Below are 23,017 nucleotides of genomic sequence, written 5' to 3' on the forward strand. Positions count from 1 at the left end.
GAATTCTCTTCTGTTTTTAACTTTGATACGTATTTGTGTTGGTCATCATGGTGATCAATTGCTAGGCATTATATAAACTGTAACCCGGATGGTCTCGGGACTCAAGGATCTACCATACGAAAAACGGCTTGACAAATTACAGCTATACTCGCTCGAGGAGCGCAGAGAGAGGGGGGACATGATCGAGACGTTCAAGTATCTTACGGGCCGCATCGAGGCGGAGGAAGATATCTTCTTTTTCAAGGGTCCCACGACAACAAGAGGACATCCGTTGAAAATCAGGGGCGGGAAACTACGAGGTGACACCAGGAAATTATTTTTCACTGAAAGAGTGGTTGATCGCTGGAATAGTCTTCCACTACCAGGTGATTGAGGCCAGCAGCGTGCCTGATTTTAAGGCCAAATGGGATCGGCACATGGGATCTATTCACAGGGCAAAGGTAGGGGAAGGACATTAAGGTGGGCAGACTAGATGGGCCGTGGGCCCTTATCTGCCATCTATTTCTATGTTTCTATGTATTTTCTAAGGGATCCTTTTACCAAGCTGTGGTAACCACTAGGGTGTACTTCCAAGCACTAAATTGATGATTGATATTTTTTAAAGTTAAAATGGCTACATCCTTTAATGGGTTTATTGAGTTCTGTTAATTTTTGTTCCGTGATACAATCTTTTAGTCTATTTGATTATTGCAATTCTTTGGTTTTTTTTGGGTCTTGCTAAGAATTCTGCTGCTTGTTTAATTGGGATAATCACGTTTTGATCACATCATTGCCCTATTTGTTTCAAGGTTTTTGACACTGATTTTTAAAATTGTTGCTGATAAAGTACCATCAGGTTTAGCTGCTGCTTTGAAAGTTTATGTTCCACACCGTTCTCTACGCTTTCGTAATCAGGCTCTTCTTGAAGTCCCAAGTTTCCACCAGATTAGGCTAGATATATATAGGGAGTCAATTTTTATAATGGTGGACTCGACTATGTGGAATGCTTTGCCATTAGAATTTCCAAGTGTATTGAAGACTTAATATACCGCTATAGAGAGGCCTATTAAAGTGGTTTACAAAGTAATAAAAATATAGTGGAAAAGAGCTACAATATTATAGAAGAAAAAAGTTAACAAAGGCAAAGGCAAGAGGGAGACAGAAAAATGAAGAGGTCAACACATCTTGGAAGGGTCCAAGACCACCTAGGCCATGAACGACACCTTTATAGCTCATAGGCTTTTCAAAGAGGTACATTTTAAGTTCAGACTTAAATAGAAACGTAGAAACATGATGGCAGATAAAGGCCAAATGGTTCATCCAATCTGCCCATCCGCAGCATCCACTATCTCCTCCTCTCTCTATTGGCTAAGGCATTTTACACCTGCATTGTGATGTCATAGAACTTTATAGTTATAGAAACATAGGGCTCCTTTTATCAAGGTGAGGTAGGGGTTTAATGCATGGAATACAGCGCGTTAAACCGCCGCGCTAGCTGCTAACGCCTCCATTGACAAGGCATTAGTTTTTTGGCTTGTCGCAAGGGTTAGCGCGTGATGAAATGTCCGACGCGCTAACCCCCGTAGCGCGCCTTGATAAAAGGAGCCCATAGTAACATTATGGCATGATGGCAGATAAAGGTCAAATGGCCCATCTGCAGTAACCACTATATCTTCCTCTCTCTAAGAGATCCCACGTGCCTATCCCAGGTTTTCTTGAATTCAGACACAATCTCTGTCTCCACCACCTCTTCCAGGAGACTGTTCCACGCATCTACCACCCTTTCTGTAAAAAAGTATTTCCTTAGATTACTCCTGAGCCTATCACCTCTTAACTCCATCCTATACCTTCTCATTCCAGAGCTTCCTTTCAAATGAAAGAGTCTCGACTCATGCACATTTACGCCATGTATGTATTTAAATGTCTCTATCATATCTCCCCTCTCCCGCCTTTCTTCCAATGTATACAGATTGAAATCTTTAAGTTTGTCCCCATATGCCTAATGATGAAGACCACACACTATTTTAGTAGCCTTCCTTTGGACCGACTCCATCCTTTTTATATCTTTTTGAAGGTGGGGGTCTCCAGAATTGTACACAATATTCTAAATGAGGTCTCACCAGAGTCTTATACAAGGGCATCAATACCTCATTTTTCCTACTGGCCATACCTCTCCCTATGCACCCTAGCATCCATATAGCTTTCGCCATCACCTTTTCAACCTGTTTGGCCACCTTAAGATCATCACATACAAACACCCCCAAGTCCCGCTCTTCTGTCATGCACATAAGTTCTGCACCCCCTAAACTGTACTGTTCCTTTGGGGTTTTGCAGCCTAAATGCATGACCTTGCATTTCTTAGCATTAAATTTTAGTTGCCAGATTTCAGACCATTCTTCAAGTTTTGATATGGACTCTACCAAGCAAATATCTAGTGGAAGCGAGTTCCATTGTGTGGGTGCTTGGCCACTAAAGGGCTGATTCTACAAACAGGCTTCCTGATTGTAGGCGGCGGTAGGCATTCTTCTGCCATCTCACAGCCAATCAGGACACATTTTTTTTTTTAAATGCAGGTGGAGAAGGACACCTATATTGTATGCTTTTGTTGCGTGCCTACGGAGATGCATAGAAATGCTTATGGACGCCCTAGGCATGGCATGGGTATGGTCTTCATCGGAAGTGGCCTTTGGCATCCGTAAGCATCCCTATGAGTCTCCATGGGTGCGAAACAGATGCCTTAAATGTGGGCCTGTAAAATTCTGGCCTACATTTAAGGCATCTGTTAGTAAAAGTAGACTTGCGATGTCGTCGTGTGGCATCTGCCTCTCCTGCCCGACAGGGATTTGTTGGAAGCTTTTCAAAACCTGGACAAAGTGCCGTGTTTTGAAAAGGAGGATATGTCCGGGGAAATCCGGTAACCCTACCTCTAATAAGCGACAGCTAGTACTGAAAAAAAAAATGCAGATTTACTGAGTGTGAGGATGGATAAAAATGCTTTCTTGTCTCTTCCACAGAAAAATAAAACGCATGTCACATATACCAATATTGCTTATTTGCCACCAAGAATGAATACCTTTATAGCCCGAGATAAGGAAGTCAAGATCAGCTTCTCCTGCACTTATCCGCTGGATATGAAACTCAGTCTTGAGACTGCCCTGAGACCAGTGATGAGGTAGGTTACATTACATTAGTGATTTCTATTCCGCCATTACCTTGCGATTCAAGGCGGATTACATCCATACTAAAACAAAAATTACATTCAAAATTTGAAGGAATAAAATAAGCGATGACATAGAATTTTTAAGGTAATATATGTTGGGTAAAGAGTTACCAAAGGGAAGTGGAGGTCTTTAGGAGATAAGAATAGGGTGAAATTATGGGTTTTAGATAACGTTTGGTAGATAAAAGAGTATTAGAGAGATCCAATAGAGTGTTGGATATTGGGTTGGGATTGGTTGTTCTGGATAGGTTTTATGTGTTTTTTGAAGAGTATGGTTTTAATATCTCTCCTGAAGGCTTTGTAGTCTATAGTCGAAGATAACAGAGTGGTGATTTGTCTGTCCAGTTTAGCTGCTTTGGAGGCTATTAGGTAATCATAAAGTTTTTTTCGTTTGACATCTTTGGATGATGGGTGAGTGAATAGTGAGTGGGATCTTCTGTGTCTGGTTGAGGAGGATTGATGTAGTCGGTTATTCCAGTAGGTTGGGCTTTCTCCGTTGAGAGCCTTGTAAAGTAAGCAGTAGAATTTGAAGTGCACTCTCGCTTCTATTGGAAGCCAGTGCGAGTCATGGTATGCCTCTGTGATATGGTCATATTTTTTTTTTAGGAAATAGACAAGTCTCAGGGCTGTATTCTGTATTGTCTGCAATTGCTTCATCATGGTTCTTTTACAAGGACGGTATTTTATAGAAAACAGGGAGGAAGTTGTACTGGCCTTGCTGAAAACTGCTAACCAAAAGCCCCTACCTCCATTCTAAAATTTTCGTAGCCTGACATTCAGAGTAATATCAGTGGCCATGTACAGAACCATCTCTGACATCCACTCAGGGTTATTTGCTCGGTCACTTGGAAAGCATCACCAAACACAGTTCAGGCCCTTAACACACATGCTCCTGTCCTGGAAACTTTCCACCTGCCAGTTGGATTCCCCTTTTTCTCTAGACCAGGGGTGTTCAACCTTTTGGCTTCACTGGGCCGCATTGGCAGAAAAAAATGTTTCTGGGACCGCACAAACTTTCAAACGCTGCATCAAGACACAGGAGGGAGCCAGCAAGATGGTAAACACCCGGGGGCAACAGAGGAAAACACTGCATCGCCCTTGACCGGGGCCGCACAAAATACTTCACGGGGCCGCTCTAGACACCCCTGCTCTAGACAAATATCCTACCTCTTAAGATATCACCTGATATATTCTAGGAACCTGTAATGTATAGCAAAGATGTTTCATCCTTGTGAGGGTAATATCTCTTGCTGGGATCATTTGGTGAAATACCCACTAGTTGAGTTAAGAGTGGAGTCTTTTGAGTTTTCAGAAAAATGTTAAAAACCTTTGGGTCAATATTCTGACCCGGTGGTGGCTCCATTTTTGTAAATACTAGCTATGGTATTAAAAAAAAAAAAATGCACATATGTATTCAGCATTCAAATAGGCTGTTGTGCTGAATATATGTTGAAATAAGCTGAATATACATTGAATGTTGGTGGTTTGACGTATACCTCCGGATTCTATATGAGGGGCTTTGATTTAGCGTGCAAATTTGTGTGTGTGCCCAATTCACGCATGCAAACTAATTGACTGGCACTGATAATTGGCATCCTAACAAGCAAATTATTAGTGCTAGTTGGATTTAATTAAAAGTTGCATGCATAAATGTAGGCATGGGATCTGCGTCTACATTTTACGTGCGAGTTGAGAAAGGGGGCATGGAAATGGGATGGTCATTGGTGGATTGGGGGTTTCCTTGAATATACATGCGTAATTTTACAATAAGGGGGATCCAATGATTAATTTAGGCATAATAAGTGTTAAAGTGCTTTACAATAAAAAAATAAAGCAATATACAATAAGACAGTTTGCAATAAAAATACATAGTATGCTATAAAATAACAATATAATATAAAAAAAAACTTTTTAAAATTATACAAAAATAATTACTAGCACAAAGAATTGATAGATGGTCCGTTTTATGGCCATTTTGAGACATGAGAAAATGAGTTGTGATTAGACCAATAAATACTAGTCTTATATACTAAGCAAAAACTCTAAAAAGAAACATACTGTGAATTTGTTTAGTAGAAAACCACATTCATCCAAAACCAAAATCAAAAGAAGACAAAAAAATAATAAATACAAAAAACGGAGAAAACAGACCTCATACACTGTACCCTAAGCCACCCGTATCATCACAGGTCTGAAAAAACTCCGTACGTATATATTATATCAGTCTTTCATTTCATTCAATAAACTTATTTTTCCAAAACTAATTTTCTTTCTTTATATTTAAACTGAATGAAAAAATGATTTACTCTGCATGAAACATGTTGCAATGACTACAGCCAGGAAAAGATATTTTTCAGTTCTTACTAAGACATACAAAAGCGTGAAAGACTTAGAACATAAGAACATAAGATTTGCCGCTGCTGGGTCAGACCAGTAGTCCATCGTGTCCAGCAGTCTGCTCACGCGGCGGTTCTTAAGTCAAAGACCAGTTCCCTAACTGAGTCTAGCCTTACCTGCGTACGTTCTGATTCAGCAGGAACTTGTTTAACTTTGTCTTGAATCCCTGGAGGGTGTTTTCCCCTATAACAGCCTCCGGGAAAGCGTTCCAGATTTCTACCACTCTCCGGGTGAAGAAGAACTTCCTTACGTTTGTACGGAATCTTTTCCCTTCTAACTTTAGCGAGTGCCCTCTTGTTCTCTTTACCTTGCAGAGGGTGAACAATCTCTCTGTCTCTATTAAGTCAATTCTCTTCAATATCTTGAATGTTTCGATCATTTTCCCTCTCGGTCTTCTTTTTTCAAGGGAGAAGAGGCCCAGTTTCTCTAGCCTCTCGTTTTACGGCAACTCCCCCAGCCCCTTAACCTTAAGTTGTCTCTCTCAGGTAATGTATTAATTGCTTCTTCATGAAATGCTCCAAAAAGGCTTGCTCCCGACAGAAAGCACTTCTGTTTCGCCTTACCAAGGCTACATCAGGGGAAAAATGGTAACATAACTTCACTCATCATTAGTACTTCCAAACGCTTTCATACAGCAAAAAAAGCAGGAATGATAAGGGTGGCTTAGGTCTGTTTTTGAACACAAAAAAGAATCCAACAGAAACTGCAGTAATCCAAAGGACAAGCAAGGACAAAAACAAAAACTGCAGATCATGTACAAGATGCAGGCACTGTTTATTGCAACATTAATTTAATTTTAATTTAATTTAATTTAATTCTTATATACCGCTAATAACCGTGAGGTTTCTAAGCGGTTTACAATACAGAATACATTGAAGATAGAATAAAATAAAAATTATTAAAAGATAGGTACTTGGAAATTCCCTAACTGTCCCGAAGGCTCACAATCTAGCTAAAGTACCTGAGGTATAAATACTTATTACCAACCAAGGGACCCAACACGGTCCGTGTTTCGGACAACTTGCCTTCCTCAGGGGTCCGTGGTAAATAAGTTATTGTAACAAAAAGCAATATATGGAATAAACGAGTGCCGCTCAAACTCCCATATCGAGTGTAAGAACATAAGAAGTTGCCTCCACTGGATCAGACCAGAGGTCCATCGCGCCCAGGGGTCCGCTCCCGCAGCGGCCCATCAGGTCCATGACCCATGAAGTGGTTTCTGACTAATCCTATAACCTGCCTCTGCTTCTATCTGTACCCCTCAATCCCCTTTTCTTTTAGGAACCTATCTAGACCCTCCTTGAACCCCTGTAGCGTGCTCTGGCCTATCACAGCCTCCGGGAGCGCGTTCCATGTGTCCACCACCCTCTGAGTGAAAAAGAACTTCCTAGCATTTGTTCTAAACCTGTCCTTTTTCAATTTCTCCGAGTGCCCCCTTGTACTTGTAGAAGTGTGTCGCGTGTTGGGTCCCTTGGTTGGTAATAAGTATTTATACCACTAATGTTGCAATAAACAGTGCCTGCATCTTGTACATGATCTGCAGTTTTTGTTTTTGTCCTTGCTTGTCCTTTGGATTACTGCAGTTTCTGTTGGATTCTTTTTTGTGTTCAAAAACAGACCTAAGCCACCCTTATCATTCCTGCTTTTTTTTTGCTGTATGAAAGTGTTTGGAAGTGCTAATGATGAGTGAAGTTATGTTACCTTTTTTCCCTTGATGTAGCCTTGGTAAGGCGAAACAGAAGTGCTTTCTGTCGGGAGCAAGCCTGTCCTTGTTTGAGATCTGTTTTCTCCATTTTTTTGTATTTATTATTTTTTTTGTCTTCTTTTGATTTTGGTTTTGGATGAATGTGGTTTCCTGCTAAACAAATTCACAGCCCGTTTCTTTTTTTGAGTTTTTTGCTTTGAAAATGAGTGCCATGGTATCGTAACATCACTGGGATATGTTTTTAAATAGATTTGGTGAAAGAAGAGACCCTTTTTTATAGGAACATCAAATAAATACCTACCAAAAAATATCCAGACTCCTAAATAAGCATCTACCACATGTATCCAATAAACTTCTTCCTTCAATGTTAGGTAATCCTCTTCAGTTATCCAAATATATCGTTATTCTCCACTGTATCCTATAAGTACTTGAATCTTTACTATGTAATTCAATCGGATAAATTCAGATATCCTCTAATTTGTAATTTTCAACTGTATCATGTAATGTACAAGAATCTTTGTTATATAATTCTCCTGGTAATGTCCAGATATCTTCTAATTTGTAATCCGCTTAGAACCGCAAGGCACAAGCGGAATAGAAATCACTAATGTAATGTAAATATGAGGTTTCATTTATATTACAGTGCGGTTAATATTTCTGTTGGAGGAACTGGGCAATTCCAAGCAAGAATGGCTCTCTATAAGGATCAGAATTATATTTCCCCTTATGAGGGATCCGAAGTGAAGCTGTCAACAAAGGCCATCCTGTATGTTGGGGCAATCCTGGAAGGGGGAGATACCTCTCAATTTGTCTTGGTACTGAGGAACTGCTATGCCACCCCAACAAGGAATTCTACTGATCCTATGAAGTACTTAATCATTAAAAACAGGTATGGCAAAACTGCATTAGTAATTACCACCCCCCCCCCCCCTTTTTACAAAACCGCGATAGTGTTTTTTAGCGTAGGCCAGCACGCTGAATGCTCTGCGCTGCTCCCGACGCTCATGGGAACTCTGAGTGTCGGGAGCAGCGCAGAGCATTCAGCGCACTGGCCTGCGCTAAAAACCGCTATTGTGGTTTTGGAAAAAGGGGGGTTAGTGAACATTTTATTTCATTACATTTATTAATGTGATAGACTGATGTACAAAAATGCATATTGTGATATACAAAAAAAAAAAAAAAAATCAAACATCAACAGCAGCAAAATAAAACAAAACAATACATAATAAAAAAATAGATACGAAACTATAAAATCAGTTTTTTTGACCAAAGATTTGCAATTAGAGTCTTCACTATTATGACCTAAGGTTATATGAACTCTGCATATCTTCAGAAGTCATATGCATATTGCACATTGCATAGTATAATGTTTTAACCATTTCAAGATGCATTTAAGCAAATCATCAGTAAACATTTACATGGTTTCTTTCCGGTATCATCTTGTAAACTTGTCTAGAAATTGAAAGAGTTGGTTGGTCCATTTTAACCTCGATATCCTTGGGCAGAATATCTGGCCACTATGACTATTCTATACACTCCTTCAAGTACCTTTTGCTCTCTTAATGACCTTATATTGGTTCTACCAAATCCATCAAGAGCCTATTGAGAATCCACTCGTAAAAGTGCCTTCTACTTTACTGCCCCATTGACAATGTTTTGGTTTTTTTTTCCTTGTCTGCCTTGTTGGGCCTCCTGTACCTTTCATTCTTGCCAGATCTCTACGTTGAAGTCAACAAAACCTCTTAACTATTCCCTCTTCAAGACAAATAATATAAGATACTACACACAAGACCATTTTTTCCATAGCAACCCCCACACTTTGGAATGCTCTTCCACCCTACTTGCGACATAAAACATCCCTCTCAAAGTTTAAGTCCAACCTTAAAACTTTCTTATTTATTGATGCATTTGACTAGATCAAGGGTGGGCAAACTTTTTGACTCATGGGCCACAATGGGTTCTTAAATTTGACCTAACATTTCTCCCTCTCTCCCTTCTTTCCATCCCCAGGTCTGCCATCCCTCCCTTTCTCTTCCCAACTAGCCTCCCCCTATCTTTCGCTCCCTCCCTCCACAGGTTCACAATCTCTCCCCCACTAGCCTCCCCCTATCTTTCGCTCCCTCCCTCCACAGGTTCACAATCTCTCCCTTTCTCTTCCCAACAGTCCTGGCCCGTTTATTTTTTAAATCCGGCCCGGTTAGAGGCGGCCGTAGTTTGCCCATGTCTTCAGCGTAAGGGACCGCTGAACAAAGCACCTACTGTAAACTTTTAGCTGTGCCCAGGGCAGGATTAATTTGTCGAGGGTCCCTAGGCACACAAGTACACTGGGCCCCCTGCCCCGCCCCACCCCACCATGTGCCCAGGCGGAAACAGGAAGCTGCGTCAGAGGGAAGCTTTGGGCAAGCAGCACCGCTTGCACAATTACAGTTCCCGTTGACTTTCTTACCCGCGTTGCTTACTTGTCTTACTTTCCGTCAATGGGGGGGGGCCGCGTTGCTGATAGTGGGGGGGGGGGGGAGGTCCGCATCGCCAATCAATGCTGGAGGGGTCCATTGCCGTTTGGAAAAAACAATGTTGATGCCCTCCTTCATCAGTCCCCCCCCTGACCATTTTGGGCCCTAGGCACTTGGCCTGTTGGTTAATCCTGCCCTGGCCGTGCCGCTGGCAGGTCCGGCATTAGGGGGGAGCAAACAGGGCAGCTGTGAACTGGCATGTCTGCCCCCTTCTATCCTTACCTTCCAAGTCGCTGAAAAATCCATTTTTGCTGCAGGGGACTTTCAGCCGCGGCAGCCAACCTGAAGCGCTGCTTATAGCTCCCCTCCCTGCTTTCCTTCTGCCACGGTCCATCCCCAATGATGCAACTGACCAGGCCAAAGAAAAGCAGGGAAAGAAGCCGTAGGCAGCTGTTCGGATTGGCTGCCGCAGCTGGAGACCTCCTGCAGCAAAAATGGATTTGTCAGCGACGGAAAGTAAGGATAGAAGGGGGAAGACATGCCAGTTCGCAGCTGCTCTGTTTGCTCCCCACCAACACCGGCCCTGCCTGCGCGACAGCTAAAAGTTTATAGTAGGTGCTTTGTTCAGGGGTCCCTTACGCTGCAGACATGGGCAAACTATGGCAGCCTCTGATGCCGCGGGCTGGATTAAAAAACTAAAAATAAAATAAAAAATAAAAAAAATAAAAAACTAAACAGGCTGAATATGGCCCACAGGCCATAGTTTGCCCATGCTGGACTACCATATTTTCACGCATATAACGCGCGCTTTATACACGATTTTACAAACCGTGCATAACCGTGCGCATTATACGTGTGAGCGCGTTGTACAAATTTTTTTTTTCATTCCGATCCGGCATCCCCCCTCCGAACTGGCATCCTCCCCCCCCCCGCTCGCGTCACCCCCCCTTCCCCGCGATCCTACATCCCCCCCAGCACCGCAAAACATCTCTTACCTGATTGGGCACCGGCACCAGCACCAATGCACAGGACGTGCCAGTGCCAGTGCCCGAAGATCCTCCCTTGTTGGGCTGGGCTGGGCTGGGCGGTGCGAGGGAGATCCTCCTTCTTCCCTGTGCCGAGCTGGACTGGGCTTTGAGCATTTGCGCATGCTCAAAGCCTTCTGGTCTTGCTCTCTCCGAGATTCGTGCGTGCTATATAAAAATTTTTTTACAGAAATGCTTTGGACCAGCGTGCTATACGCGTATGCGTGTTATACATGTATTCGCGTTATATGCGTGAAAATACGGTAGATACTCGTACTTCAGTCCTTTTTAAGATATATAGTACTCCCCTGCGAATTTGCGGTTCTTGAATCGCGGACTCAGTCTTTGCGGTATTTTCTGACCGCTTCTTCCGGGAACTAAAAGTCAGGCTACACCAATTAGGAGCTGCTTTGACACACCACACGCTACCTCATCCTCCTCACCTTGATTTGCTTTTGTGAAAAAGGCAGATTTAGCAAAATTTTAATAATAAATGAAACTTAGCTATTCTTCAGTCACTACAACATAAGATAACTGTCCCAGATTTCCAAAGGTTTTCACTTTTTATTCTGCTGCACTTTCAATGAGAATGTACGGTAACCTATGTCCAAAATCCTGCATTCCCCATTTTTTAATACCCTCGGCAATTGCGCACGACTTCTTTTCACAGCTGTCCGAACAAACAGGATCCAACCATCCGAGTCGCAGAGAATGGTGTGTCAGTTCAAGGCCGATTTTCCATCCAGTTATTTAAGTTTGTTGGGGATTACGACTTGGTTTACCTGCACTGTGAAATTCGTCTCTGCAATACAAAGGCGGCTTCTTGTGCACCTGTAAGTATGCCCCAACGATCAACGGAGAACAGTCATTGCTTAAAAAGAAGGAAGAGAGCTGTGATGTGATATTTGTATTTTTCAGACTTGCTCTGGAGTGCAGTCACGTAGTTCTGATGTGGGAGAGGACTATTCGATCATGGTGGGTCCCATAGCCCGTGCAGGTAAAATCGCCATCATTTTGCCCTTCTTAGAAATAGTTGTTCATTAAAAACAAAATTTGGCATTAAAGTTTACAAAACTGATGTATATTACATTAATTTTAGAAGTTTACCCTCATATGGAAGGTTGGCCCCTAGCAGTAGAACATCAAGACCACCAGTAGGGGTCAACACTGCCATTTTTGAACTCAGAGCTAGACGGGGTGGGATGGGAGTGGAGTGGTCCAGTCTTGCTCTAGCCCACTATACACCAGTGATCACTCCTGGTTAAGTCTCAGGGGTGGTGGGGGGGGAGGGGTCAGGCAGATTGGGGATGACTGGAGTATCTGTGATGTACTTGTCTGAATGATTTGTTCTCTCTTTTAAATACATTTGGAGTTCCTTTATTTCTTATTGTTTTAGATTGTAAACTGCTTTGACTTTTTCTGGAATTACAGTATAGCAAGAATTTAAATAAATAAATAGTGGGGCCTGGTATAGAATTCAGGCATGGAGAGGAGACTAGCATGGGGGGGGGGAAGAGGTTGATTACAAGAGGAATGGAGCATGGAGTAGAGATTGGCTTGGGGGAGGGGAAGCTGGAGGACTTCTCACATTAGTGGTAAGACCCCCCTGATTGATCCATGGGCTGGACAATATTTCTTCTGAACCTGGATAAATATCTTAAGCTGATTCCAGATGAATATTGGCTGGCACTGGGATATGTGCAGGTAGCTAGCTCCTGCCAGATGTTAAATACCAGTGCCAGAACATAGCATGAGTATCCAGGTCTAATTATTAGTTGGCAGGGATCACCGCTTATAAAAACACTGACTGCCGCTGGCTGAATATTGACCCCTAGTCTTAGTTTCCTGACCAATGTACTACGACTATATTTTGCATAATAATAGCTCTTAATGACAGATAGAAGTAGCCTTTATAAAGCAATGTTTTAAGAAAGGTTTGGACAATTTCCTGGAGAAAAAGTCCATAGTCTGTAATTGAGAAAGACGTGGGGGAAGCCACTGCTTGCCCTGGATCGGTAGCATGGAATGTTGCTACTCTTTGGGTTTTGGCCAGGCACTAGTGACCTGGATTGCCCACCGTGAGAACGGGCTACTGGGCTTGTTGGACCATTGATCCGGCCCAGTAAGGCTATTCTTATGTTCTTAATGTTAACCTTGTTTGCTATTGTATTCTAGGTGTCTGGCCCTCGCCTTTCCCTTTGCAATCTGGCAGTTCTGGTGAGTTTCTTCTCATGCATCAGAAGAAGAGAGAAAATAAGCTTGGCATGGGTTCTTGAGGGCCACAACCCAGTTGGGTTTTCAGGATTTCCACAATGAGTATGCATGAGATCTATTTGCTTAAAATGGAGGCATTGCATGCAAATGGATCTCACGTAGGGGGCAAATCAACAACTAAAGGCAATTTTTAAATTATGCGATAACCAGAATAGAGCTAGCAAAATGCAACATATGTATTCGTACATTGCCTGTTGGATAGTTCGTCCACGCCCAGTGCAGAGCTTGACCTTTAGTCGTGTGGCAGCCATGAGGTCAGAAACATGGACTCTCCATTGCAAGACTGCACCATCGAAGGACAATGTGCAATAGTGCACTTTCTTTGAGCAGAGGGAGTAAAACCTGTGGAAATTCACCATCAGATCTTGACTCTGTATGGACATAGCACCATGAATCAACGAAAGGTTTATAAATGGGTAAAAAATTTTAAAGCAGGAAGAACAGGTGAAACCAGTGAAGGTTGCTCTGATCGCCCATCAACATCGTGCACATTGACAGGACAGATGCCTTGATTAGAGAAGACCAACGGATAATGGTGTCTCAGTTGGATGCTAACTTAGATATCAGCTATGGATCTGCATTTGCAATAATGCATAATGACTTGGGATACAGGAAAGTCTGTGCACGATGGGTTCCCAAACAACTCACTGATCTTCACAAGCAACAGCGTGTGGAAGTTGCGACCCAGTTCCTGAGATGGTGCGAAGAAGATCCGAGCATTCTGGAAAGAATTGTTGTCGGCGACGAGACATGGGTGCATCACTGTGACCCGGAGAGCAAAGACGAAGCATGATGAGGTAAAGGAAGCGGTGCTCACCTAGCTTCTGGAGCAGGAAAACCAATCTTCTCCGCAGGAATGCAGAAGCTAGTTGAATGATACAACAAATGCATCGTGACTATGCGGAAAAGTGATACGTTCAATTGCTCAAAGTTACTTCTATTAAAGATGTTAATTATATTTTGTCTTTACTTTTTGGTATACTTTCATATATTCATTGGGGAAATCGTGAAAACCCAACGTTGAGCACCCCTGGTGTAAGGTGTCACAAGTGGTTTTTGACAATGGCCCTGAAAGCAAGTCTATTTGTCTCAGGCTGTATTCATAGGCTGCTGCTTTGAAAATTACCCTAAAGAATTTATGAGTGCTTAGATCCGTGTCTCGCAGACTTTCCGGCCGGCGGCACACTAAACCCAACGCCCTGACCGGAAGGCACCCAGAAGTGCGTAGTCGTAGACGTGATGATGTCACGCACCTGTGTGTCATGTTTCAAGTTTCAAGTTTAATAATAATTTGATTAATCGCTTAATCTAAATTCTAAGCGATGTACATGTTAATAAAATTACAAAGTAAGGGGGATAATACAATAAATAAAAAAACTAAGACTAACACAACTATTGACAAATTTGACAAAACTAGGAACATAAGGGAGGAGATGGGTAGGAATTACAATTTGTATAAAAGTTAAAGAGACAAGTAAGGAGGATACATAAGGAAAGGGAGGATAAAAAAGTTACTTCAATAAAATTGTAGAAAGAAAGATAAAATTAGTTCAAAGAAAGATAAAATTAGTTCATCATTATGTCAACGTTTGCACATGTGCGAAAGTCCATCTGGCTGTGACCCGCCTTGGTGGAGGGATCCGAGGTTCAGAGAGACACCTACGAGGAGGAGAGCCATCCGTGCTGGATGACTGCCTACAGTACGTGCTTCTCTCTGTGCGAGGCACGTCTTGTAGGCAGTCGGCCAGCGCGGATGACTCTCCTCCCTGCCTGGCGTGCCGCGACACACAGTTATGCAGTTCTTTCATGCACAAATGTTCTGGGTTATTTAATGCACATATTTTTCAAAGCAACACTTAAGACTGAGGCAAGATGCAATTATGTAATAATAATAATAATTTTATTTCTTATATACCGCCAAAGCCATGGTAGTTCGAAGCGGTTTATAATAAGAGGAGCTGGACAGTCAGCGATAAGTTACAAAATAGAATCAATGAATACAAGTACATTGAAGCAAGTACTAATAAGAAGAGCTGGACAGTCAGCGACATAGCTATGAATTCAGTATACAGAATATAAGAGATAATGAACAACAATTCTTAGGTGATAAATCAGTTGAACAGTTTCGTTTTTACTAATTTTCTAAAACCTTGATAGGATGAGGAGAGCATGATAATGTTACCCAGCCAGTCGTTCAATTTACGTGCCTGGAAGGCTAGAGTTCTGTCCAGGAATCTTTTGTAACGGCAGGCCTTTATTGTTGGGTGAGTAAATATGTGGATTTTACGTGTGGGCCTGATAGTGCAACCCAAATTGAAGTGGGAGACCAGGTACATAGGGGCCAGACCAAAGATTGATTTCAAACAGAGACAAGAGAATTTAAATAACACTCTAGCCTCAAGGGGCAGCCAGTGAAGTTTATGATAATAGGGACTTATGTATTCCTATTTTTTAAAAACCGTTTAGGACATTTACCATGATGTGTCATGCTGATACAAGGAAATGACCTTCTTTCACAGCAGGTCCTTCTTGAAGGAACGAGATGCCTAGATACCTTTGTCTATGCGGTACAGTGGGGTAGTTTAAGAAGCTTTTAAAGACCCATCTTTTCACGCACATATTTCTGTCAGTCTGAAGGATATGGCGATTCTCGAGATGGTCCAGAGAAGAGCGACAAAAATGATAAAGGGCATGGAAAACCTCTCATATGCTGAGAGGCTGGAGAAGCTGGGGCTCTTTTCCCTGGAAAAGCGGAGACTTAGAGGGGATATGATACAAACTCATAAGATCATGAAGGGTATAGTGAAGGTAGAGAGGGACAGATTCTTCAGACTAGCAGGGGCAACAAAAACTAGAGGGCACTCAAAAAAATTGAAGGGAGATAGGTTCAGAACAAATGCTAGGAAGTTCTTCTTCACGCAGAGGGTGGTGAACACCTGGAATACGCTTCCAGAGGAGGTGGTAGAGCAGAGTACGACTTTGGGGTTCAAAAGGGGATTGGACGAGTTCATGAAGGAAAAGGGGATCCAGGGGTACAATTAAAGGGTTACTATACAGTACTGAAGGTTGTAAAGTAATAGAGTAGTAGAATAATAGGTCACTACAGGTCATTGACCTGGGGGGCCACCGCGGGAGCGGACTGCTGGGCGTGATGGACCTATGGTCTGACTCAGCAGAGGCAATGCTTATGTGCTATACATACAACTATGCGGTTTCCATATCACAGACATAAAATCTTGTTTCCCTACGATTTCCACATATAACGTAGATATGTCTGCGTAAAATCATATTGACTACAAAATAAAGAGATAACTTTCTTTGTAATCTGTGACGATATTTGCTATATATTCATATGATCACAGCTATACTCCAATTAGAAATTTTTTTCAATTATAATTGTGCAAAATATATTATTTAAAATATTTGTGAAGTGCTCAGACCAAGAAACCCATATAATAGTGATGTCACTACAATGAGGTTTACAAGGGGACCATCATCGCCTTCACATGTCCCCTGCCCTCCCTGTATATTAAAGCGTATCTAAAACCTATCTGGTAAGTATATCCAGCTTGTTGTACTTATCTTAATTAGGGAGCAATTAATGATGTTGACTCTCATTGGTGACTTATTAAACTAAAAATATAAGTGCTTCAGTAAAATCCTGAATGTTTTTTCCTCTTATCTGATTAAATTCCCGTCCCTCCGACCCGGTTTTCGTCTCTTCGTCAGGGAGGGACACTAAGAAGAAATCAAACAAACAGTGTGTGTCAACTCATCTTTACATATTGAATAATAGTTACTTAAAATCTAAACACTATTGAGTTCATAAAGAGCCCTTTAATCAAGTTCTTATAAGCCTTTTAAGTTCAAATATTACCTGGTGAAGGCTCTCTGAGTACAGGAACAGTCACTATTATATGGGTTTCTTGGTCTGAGCACTTCACAAATATTTTAAATAATGTATTTTGCACAATTATAATTGAAAAAAATTTCTAATTGGAGTATAGCTGTGATCATATGAATATATGCGTAAAATCATAAACATCCCCCAATATAAAGTGTCAGTATATTAAGCCAAAACAAAATTCACCAATTGAAAAAAAAAACCCAAAAGACGTCAGATCAAATGATCGATTCCAAAGTAGATAGCCAAACCAATTCACATTTGCATGCAAAGCAAGTCAAATTCCAACAATTCAGAAACGCAAACAGGCTTTAAATCAAACATTACCGTCAGGGAAATCTAAAGAGGATGTTATCAGATGGACTAAGCATTGGCAAATAATTGCGTTTTCAGCATTTTCTTAAAATTCATCCTCCCAATGCAGAATCGCAGGATGCTGGGCAGGGCATTCCATATTTCTACACTAAGTTTCAAGTTTATTTAAAAATTTGATTTGATCACAAAACCATAATCCAATGCGAATTACATTACATTACATTAGTGACTTCTATTCCTCCTGTACCTTGCAGTTCTAGGCGGATTACATCAGAAGATAAACTGGACATTTACGGGGAAATTACAATTTAGGGGGCTGGTTACATAGTTGAGTCTATGAAGGGGAGTTACAAGAGGAGTAAAAAATTGAGGGGGAATTTTACAGGGGAGGGGGAAGGACAGGGGGGGAGGGGAAAAAAGAAAAACACATTGATTAAACCAGACGGTTAATACCACTTTTGACCAACCAAACACAACAGGGAAAAAGAAAAAAAGATCAAATACAATTTGTAAACAAAATAAAAAGGGCATAGGTGATGAAACAATAGGATGGGAAAAGGTCACCCGCTCAATTTTCACTTAACAGCACTATTAGTCCGCTAAAGAATATCCTGATTATATAGAATTCAAATAATCCGGTTAAAGGCGTCCTTAAAAAGCCAGCTATTCAGGAGACCTTTGAACTTACTAAGTCATTTTTCTTCCCTTATATTGATTGGGAGCGAATTCCAAATTTGAGGGGCCGCGACAGAAAAGATCGTGTCCCTCCTTGAATAAATGAGTCTTAGGGCTCCTTTTACTAAGCTGCGCTAGCGGTTTTAGCACGTGTGCTAGACGCTAATGCCACCATTGAGCTGGCGTTAGTTCTAGCCACCTAGCGCGGGATTAGCGCTCGCTAATATTCTGCGTGCGCTAAAAACGCTATCGCAGCTTAGTAAAAGGAGCCCTTAGTGAAGGGACTAAGAGGAGAGATTTTTCTTCAGATCTTAAAGATTTTGTGGGGATATAAGGGATTAAAAGCCTTTCTAAGAATGCAGAAACTTTGTTTGTTAAACTTTTGTGTGTCAGTAAATGATATTTTATATGTAATTCTATGATGTATAGGTAACCAATGCTTTTCCTTAAGGAGGGGAGTCACATGATCAAATTTTTTCCTTTTGGTAATTATTTTTATTGCAGCCACAGATATCATTGATGTTGCAATCCTAACATTCTTCCCTCAGTGGGGTAGTAAGAGGGGCGGTGCGCCCCAGGCGCCATCTTGGTGGGGTCCCCGGCATCCCTCCTCCTCTCTGCCCCTTCCCACTCTTCCTCTCGCCATCTGTGCACCCCTTTTCCTTCCCCCGCATCTCTAGTTCATGGCCATGAGCTACCACTTCAACGTGCTCCTCGCAACTGCGTCAGCTCTCATGCTAACGTCACTTCCGGGTGCCGCGCACAGGAAGTGATGTCAGAGGGAGATCCGACGTGGTCGCGAGGAGCGCGTTGGACTTGTTACATGCGGCGGTGAACAACTAGAGGAATGGCAGGGGTGATCGGGGAAGGAGCGGGTGTGGAGATTAGGGCGGGGGAGCCTCTCATCCTCGCTGCGCCGCTAATTATCATTGGGAGGGCAGGAGAACCGATATGATGCAGCACTTGCCTTTTGATATTTGTTTGCGTGTATTTTTTTCATGTACGTGTTACTATTGGAAGCTGCTTAGGTTTTAAGTGGGCTGTAAGAAAATAACCCCCCAACCTTTTACAGCTCCGACGCTCATAGAATTCCTCTGAGCGTTGGAGCTGTTACCGCCATGGACGGCGCTAAAAACCGTGCTATGGTTTTGTAAAAAGTGTGTGAGGGGGAGGGATAGCGGTAAATAAATAAAAAGTAGATGGAAACTTCCCTATCCCCCCTCTCCAGAGAGCTTACACTCAAGACTTAATTTCACTTGTCCAATGTTGTATCTGCTCTTCTAAAAAAATAAAAAAAAAAGTCCAGGTCAGAATTAATAAAAATGCACGTTGTTCTGAACATTGCAAATAGGTTTTCTGCATTTACACACCCACAGTTAAAAAGAGAAAGAAGAAACCCCAAACACCCCATAAAATACAACACCAACAAAATGAAACAATAAATAGTGCAACAGCCAGGCAAAACAAATCAGGTGATCCAATGACAGAGTGTCTTTTATTGTCAGTTCTACCCCCCTCCCCTTTTACGAAACCGCGTTCTTGTTTTGAATAAAGCAAAGAAGGTTTCAGAAACTGTGTCAGAAGAACATAAAGAGATGATTCTGCTGCTCGCTGTAGGATGTCCTGGTTTTACCCCAAGTTTTGTTTTTTTTTAATTTCAGGAATATGTGCACCCTGGACACTCCTTCTACCTGCCATTATCGCTGTGGCCACTGGATAATTCTCTAATCTGACCACGTCTTCAAAGAAAAGCCGAACTGAATGCACATATCATTCAACAGTAATGTGATTGTATTCCTGTTATGAAAGGCAAACACAAGCAAAAAAATCCAACGAAACTGCAGTGATCTGTCGATCAACGAACAAAAAAGAAAACCCAGCAGGAATGGTGTACAAGATGCCAAGTCTTTATTCAATAAACATAGATATGAACAAAAAACAGTTTGTATCCAACATATAGCAAGGTCTACTTCCCGCAGAACCCTCAACCGGATGCTACTAAGTCTCCCATCCACTAAAGATCTTCACTATAAACGAGTTTTCCACTCCATTCTTACCTTCCTAGGAGCCAAAACTTGGAATGACCTTACAGAAAAGACCAGAAATGAACCTTGCCACATCATCTTCCAAAGAAAACTGAAAACCCATCTGTTCGATACTTAATCTCCTTTACCCTCTCTTCTCTCCCTTTCCCTTCCTCCCTTCCTCCTCTATCCCCTCTGTTTCTCTCCCCTTCCTGTCCCTCCTACCTATCCACCTCTCCTCACCTCTCTTTGAGCCTGTATATCAGGGGTGTCAAAGTCCCTCTTCGAGGGCCGCAATCCAGTTGGGTTTTCAGGATTTCCCCAATGAATATGAGCATGAATGAAAGCAGTGCATGCAAATAGATCTTATGCATATTCATTGGGGAAATCCTGAAAACCCGACTGGATTGCGGCCCTCGAGGAAGGACTTTGACACACCTGTTGTATAGGTATGAGCGACGCACAAATAGAAGATTAGATATAGTCCAAGAAGTAGATGAGCTGGGACCCGACATGGTCCGTGTTTCGAAGAAACACTCCTTCCTCAGGGGTCCTAGAATCACATACTGGGGTACCAACTGGAAATGGTGGTTTTTTGGCAACTGAGCGAGCTGAGGAAGCTCCGTTGTAATGCAGAATCAAAGCGAAAGTGAGTCCCGGTTCATCGACTTCTTGGACCATATGTTGGATACAAACTTTTTTTGTTCATATCTATGCTTGTTGATTAAAGACTTGGCATCTTGTACACCATTCCTGCATTTTTTTTTTTTCCTTTTTGTGTATTCATATTACGCACATGCATTCTGACACACACACCTACCATATATAGATCTTTCAGGTTATATACAAGTTGGGCTTTATTTTGATGTGAAATCATTCTCAAACTAGTCTTTTCTTAAGAAGTTGTCAACACACTAGTGCTTTAGGTTCATTATTTGTATATTTTTAATTTTATTATTTTTATTTCTTTTTTTTTTCTTATTTGAATTATGCCTTTCCCTCACAATTCTTGAAATTTTGTTAATTCTTTTCTATTTTAATAATTGTTTACTCAGGTACTTTAACTAGATTGTGAGCCTTCGGGACAGATAAGGAAGTTCTAAATACCTGTATTTTATTGTAAACCGCTTAGATCTGTAACATGCTTAAGTGGGATATCAAATGTTAATAAAACGTAAACATTTAGAATGAGCAAGGTTGCTAACAGATACAGTGACCTCACTGATGTAGTAAAGGTGGGGGCAGTTCATCCCGGGCGCTGTCTTCGTGGGGCTGCCAGCACCCGTCCTCCTCTCCGCCCCCACTACCATGCATGTGCGCCACTTCCCTTCCCCTGTACCTCGTTAATGTTTGCGGTGCGAGCAGCAACCCCAACCTGCTGCTCGCACCAGCGTTGGCTCTTCCTCTGATGTCACTTCCTGGACCCGCACCTAGGAAGTGACATCAGAGGAAGAACCGACACTGGCGTGAGTAGCAGGTTGGGTTTACTGCTCATGCCGCAAACGTTAACGAAGTACGAGGGAAGGGTGCGTGCAAGTGGCAGGGGAGGGGCGCCCCCGCCCCAAGCGCCTCTCACCTCGCTAATCCACTAAGTGACCTTTTCATGACTTGCGCTGTGACTACTGGCCGCTATCATCATTCTCATAGATGTCTAGTTTATGGTCCTGACCATCCGTTTCCCCTCCCCCTGCGGAAATCACCTTCAGAGGGGCGGTTTTGAAGCCTCCGTTTGGGCTTACCGTTGGCAGCTACTTTCCCACGCCTGACGGAGGCCGCACAGACTGAACAGCCAGGTCCCTGACCATCCGCTTCCCCTCCCCCTCCCCTGCTGAAAATCAACTTCAGAGGCAAAGGGGCGGATTTGAACCTTCCGTTCGCCACTCCCCCCCCCTCCCCAGCCTCGCTCGCTCCTCCATCCGTGCCACCATTGCCGAGATGGCGATCCAGGGTGGCCGGGTAATGGCGTACGCCACATGCGGCCACTGAAATAGGAAGGCCGCTGCAGCCTCCCTCCCGATCTGTGCTGTACCTTTTCCGATTGGGGAGAGCTCTTCTTTGCCGGCTCCGGACCAAAGGCGAGCCGCGAGTGTGGGGCCGTTTCTGCAGCTGCGAGGTGGAGAGCAGTGCTTGTCTGTCGTGCATGCGCACTCCTACCGCCACAGCCCGACAGATCAGATCTCAGGGAACACGTGGCAAGAGTGCGCATGCACGCTTAGAGTTTTATTATTATAGATGAATTCTGAATGTGATTTTAATGCTCCTGATTTAATTACTAAGACTGTTTGGGAGATAAGAGATGTTAACATAATTCAAGAAGAATCTGACACATTAAAAAAAAAAATAGCTGCAATTTCTGGATTCTTAGAACCCACTAGGGACAGAAAAAGTAACCGTATATAATATGTAAACTGCTTTGATTGTACCACAGAAATGCGGATTACCAGATCCCTTCCCCATTCTCTTTCCCTAATTGTCTTAATTGCTCCCATAACCCTGCTGACTTCCTCCGTTTCCTTCCCTGCACTATCGCAACCTTTGCTAATCCAATGAGTAAACTTGCTATGACACTGAAAAATCGTTTTCACCTGATTTGGCAATCTCTGTACACAGAAACTTCTGCAAGCGTGCAACATTTTGACATACCTGCAGGCAAAGAAACTTTCTGGGTCAGCTCATTGGTTTTTGTTTTTTTTCTGAAATACTACTGTCTACCAGTATTTGTATATGGAAAAAGCTTCTCATAATCATTTTTAACCTGTGGTCCTGCGGACTGCTCTGTTTCCCGCACTGCCACAATATCTCTCCACGTCTCAAGGGGCGATTTCTGATCTGTCTGTTTCGGTGCAATTTGCAAGGTGTTTCAACAATGCTCGTCCTTCATTTCACTTTGAAAATTGCTGCACGATCAAAGCATCTGTGACCACTTGCTTTTAGCACATTGAGGGTGTTGACCTTAGAATAACTATTTTTCTGCATACAGTAAGAGAATGACACGGTGACAAAATTCATCACCGTTCCCGTACCCGCGGGAAACCATCTTCATGTC

The 23,017-nt window shown here is 42.4% G+C and overlaps 2 protein-coding genes across 4 annotated transcripts in view; one reads left to right on the forward strand and one right to left on the reverse strand.

Moving 5' to 3' along the window:
- The window catches only part of LOC117369243 (uromodulin-like), a 44,192-nt gene extending 24,466 nt beyond the window's left edge, over nt 1–19,726 (forward strand). The window contains exons 10-15 of the mRNA XM_033963509.1: nt 2,994–3,151; nt 7,945–8,190; nt 11,450–11,612; nt 11,698–11,776; nt 12,955–12,996; nt 19,609–19,726. Coding sequence (XP_033819400.1) covers nt 2,994–3,151; nt 7,945–8,190; nt 11,450–11,612; nt 11,698–11,776; nt 12,955–12,996; nt 19,609–19,667 — 747 coding nt within the window. The 3' untranslated portion in view covers nt 19,668–19,726. The remainder of the gene's footprint in view (nt 1–2,993; nt 3,152–7,944; nt 8,191–11,449; nt 11,613–11,697; nt 11,777–12,954; nt 12,997–19,608) is intronic.
- Nucleotides 1–23,017, reverse strand: part of LOC117369244 (acyl-coenzyme A synthetase ACSM3, mitochondrial-like) — a 168,868-nt gene that overhangs the window by 138,719 nt on the left and 7,132 nt on the right. The gene's annotated exons all lie outside the window — the stretch shown is intronic.

This window comes from Geotrypetes seraphini, chromosome 11 (genome assembly GCF_902459505.1).
Source record: "Geotrypetes seraphini chromosome 11, aGeoSer1.1, whole genome shotgun sequence".
Lineage (NCBI taxonomy): Eukaryota > Metazoa > Chordata > Amphibia > Gymnophiona > Dermophiidae > Geotrypetes > Geotrypetes seraphini.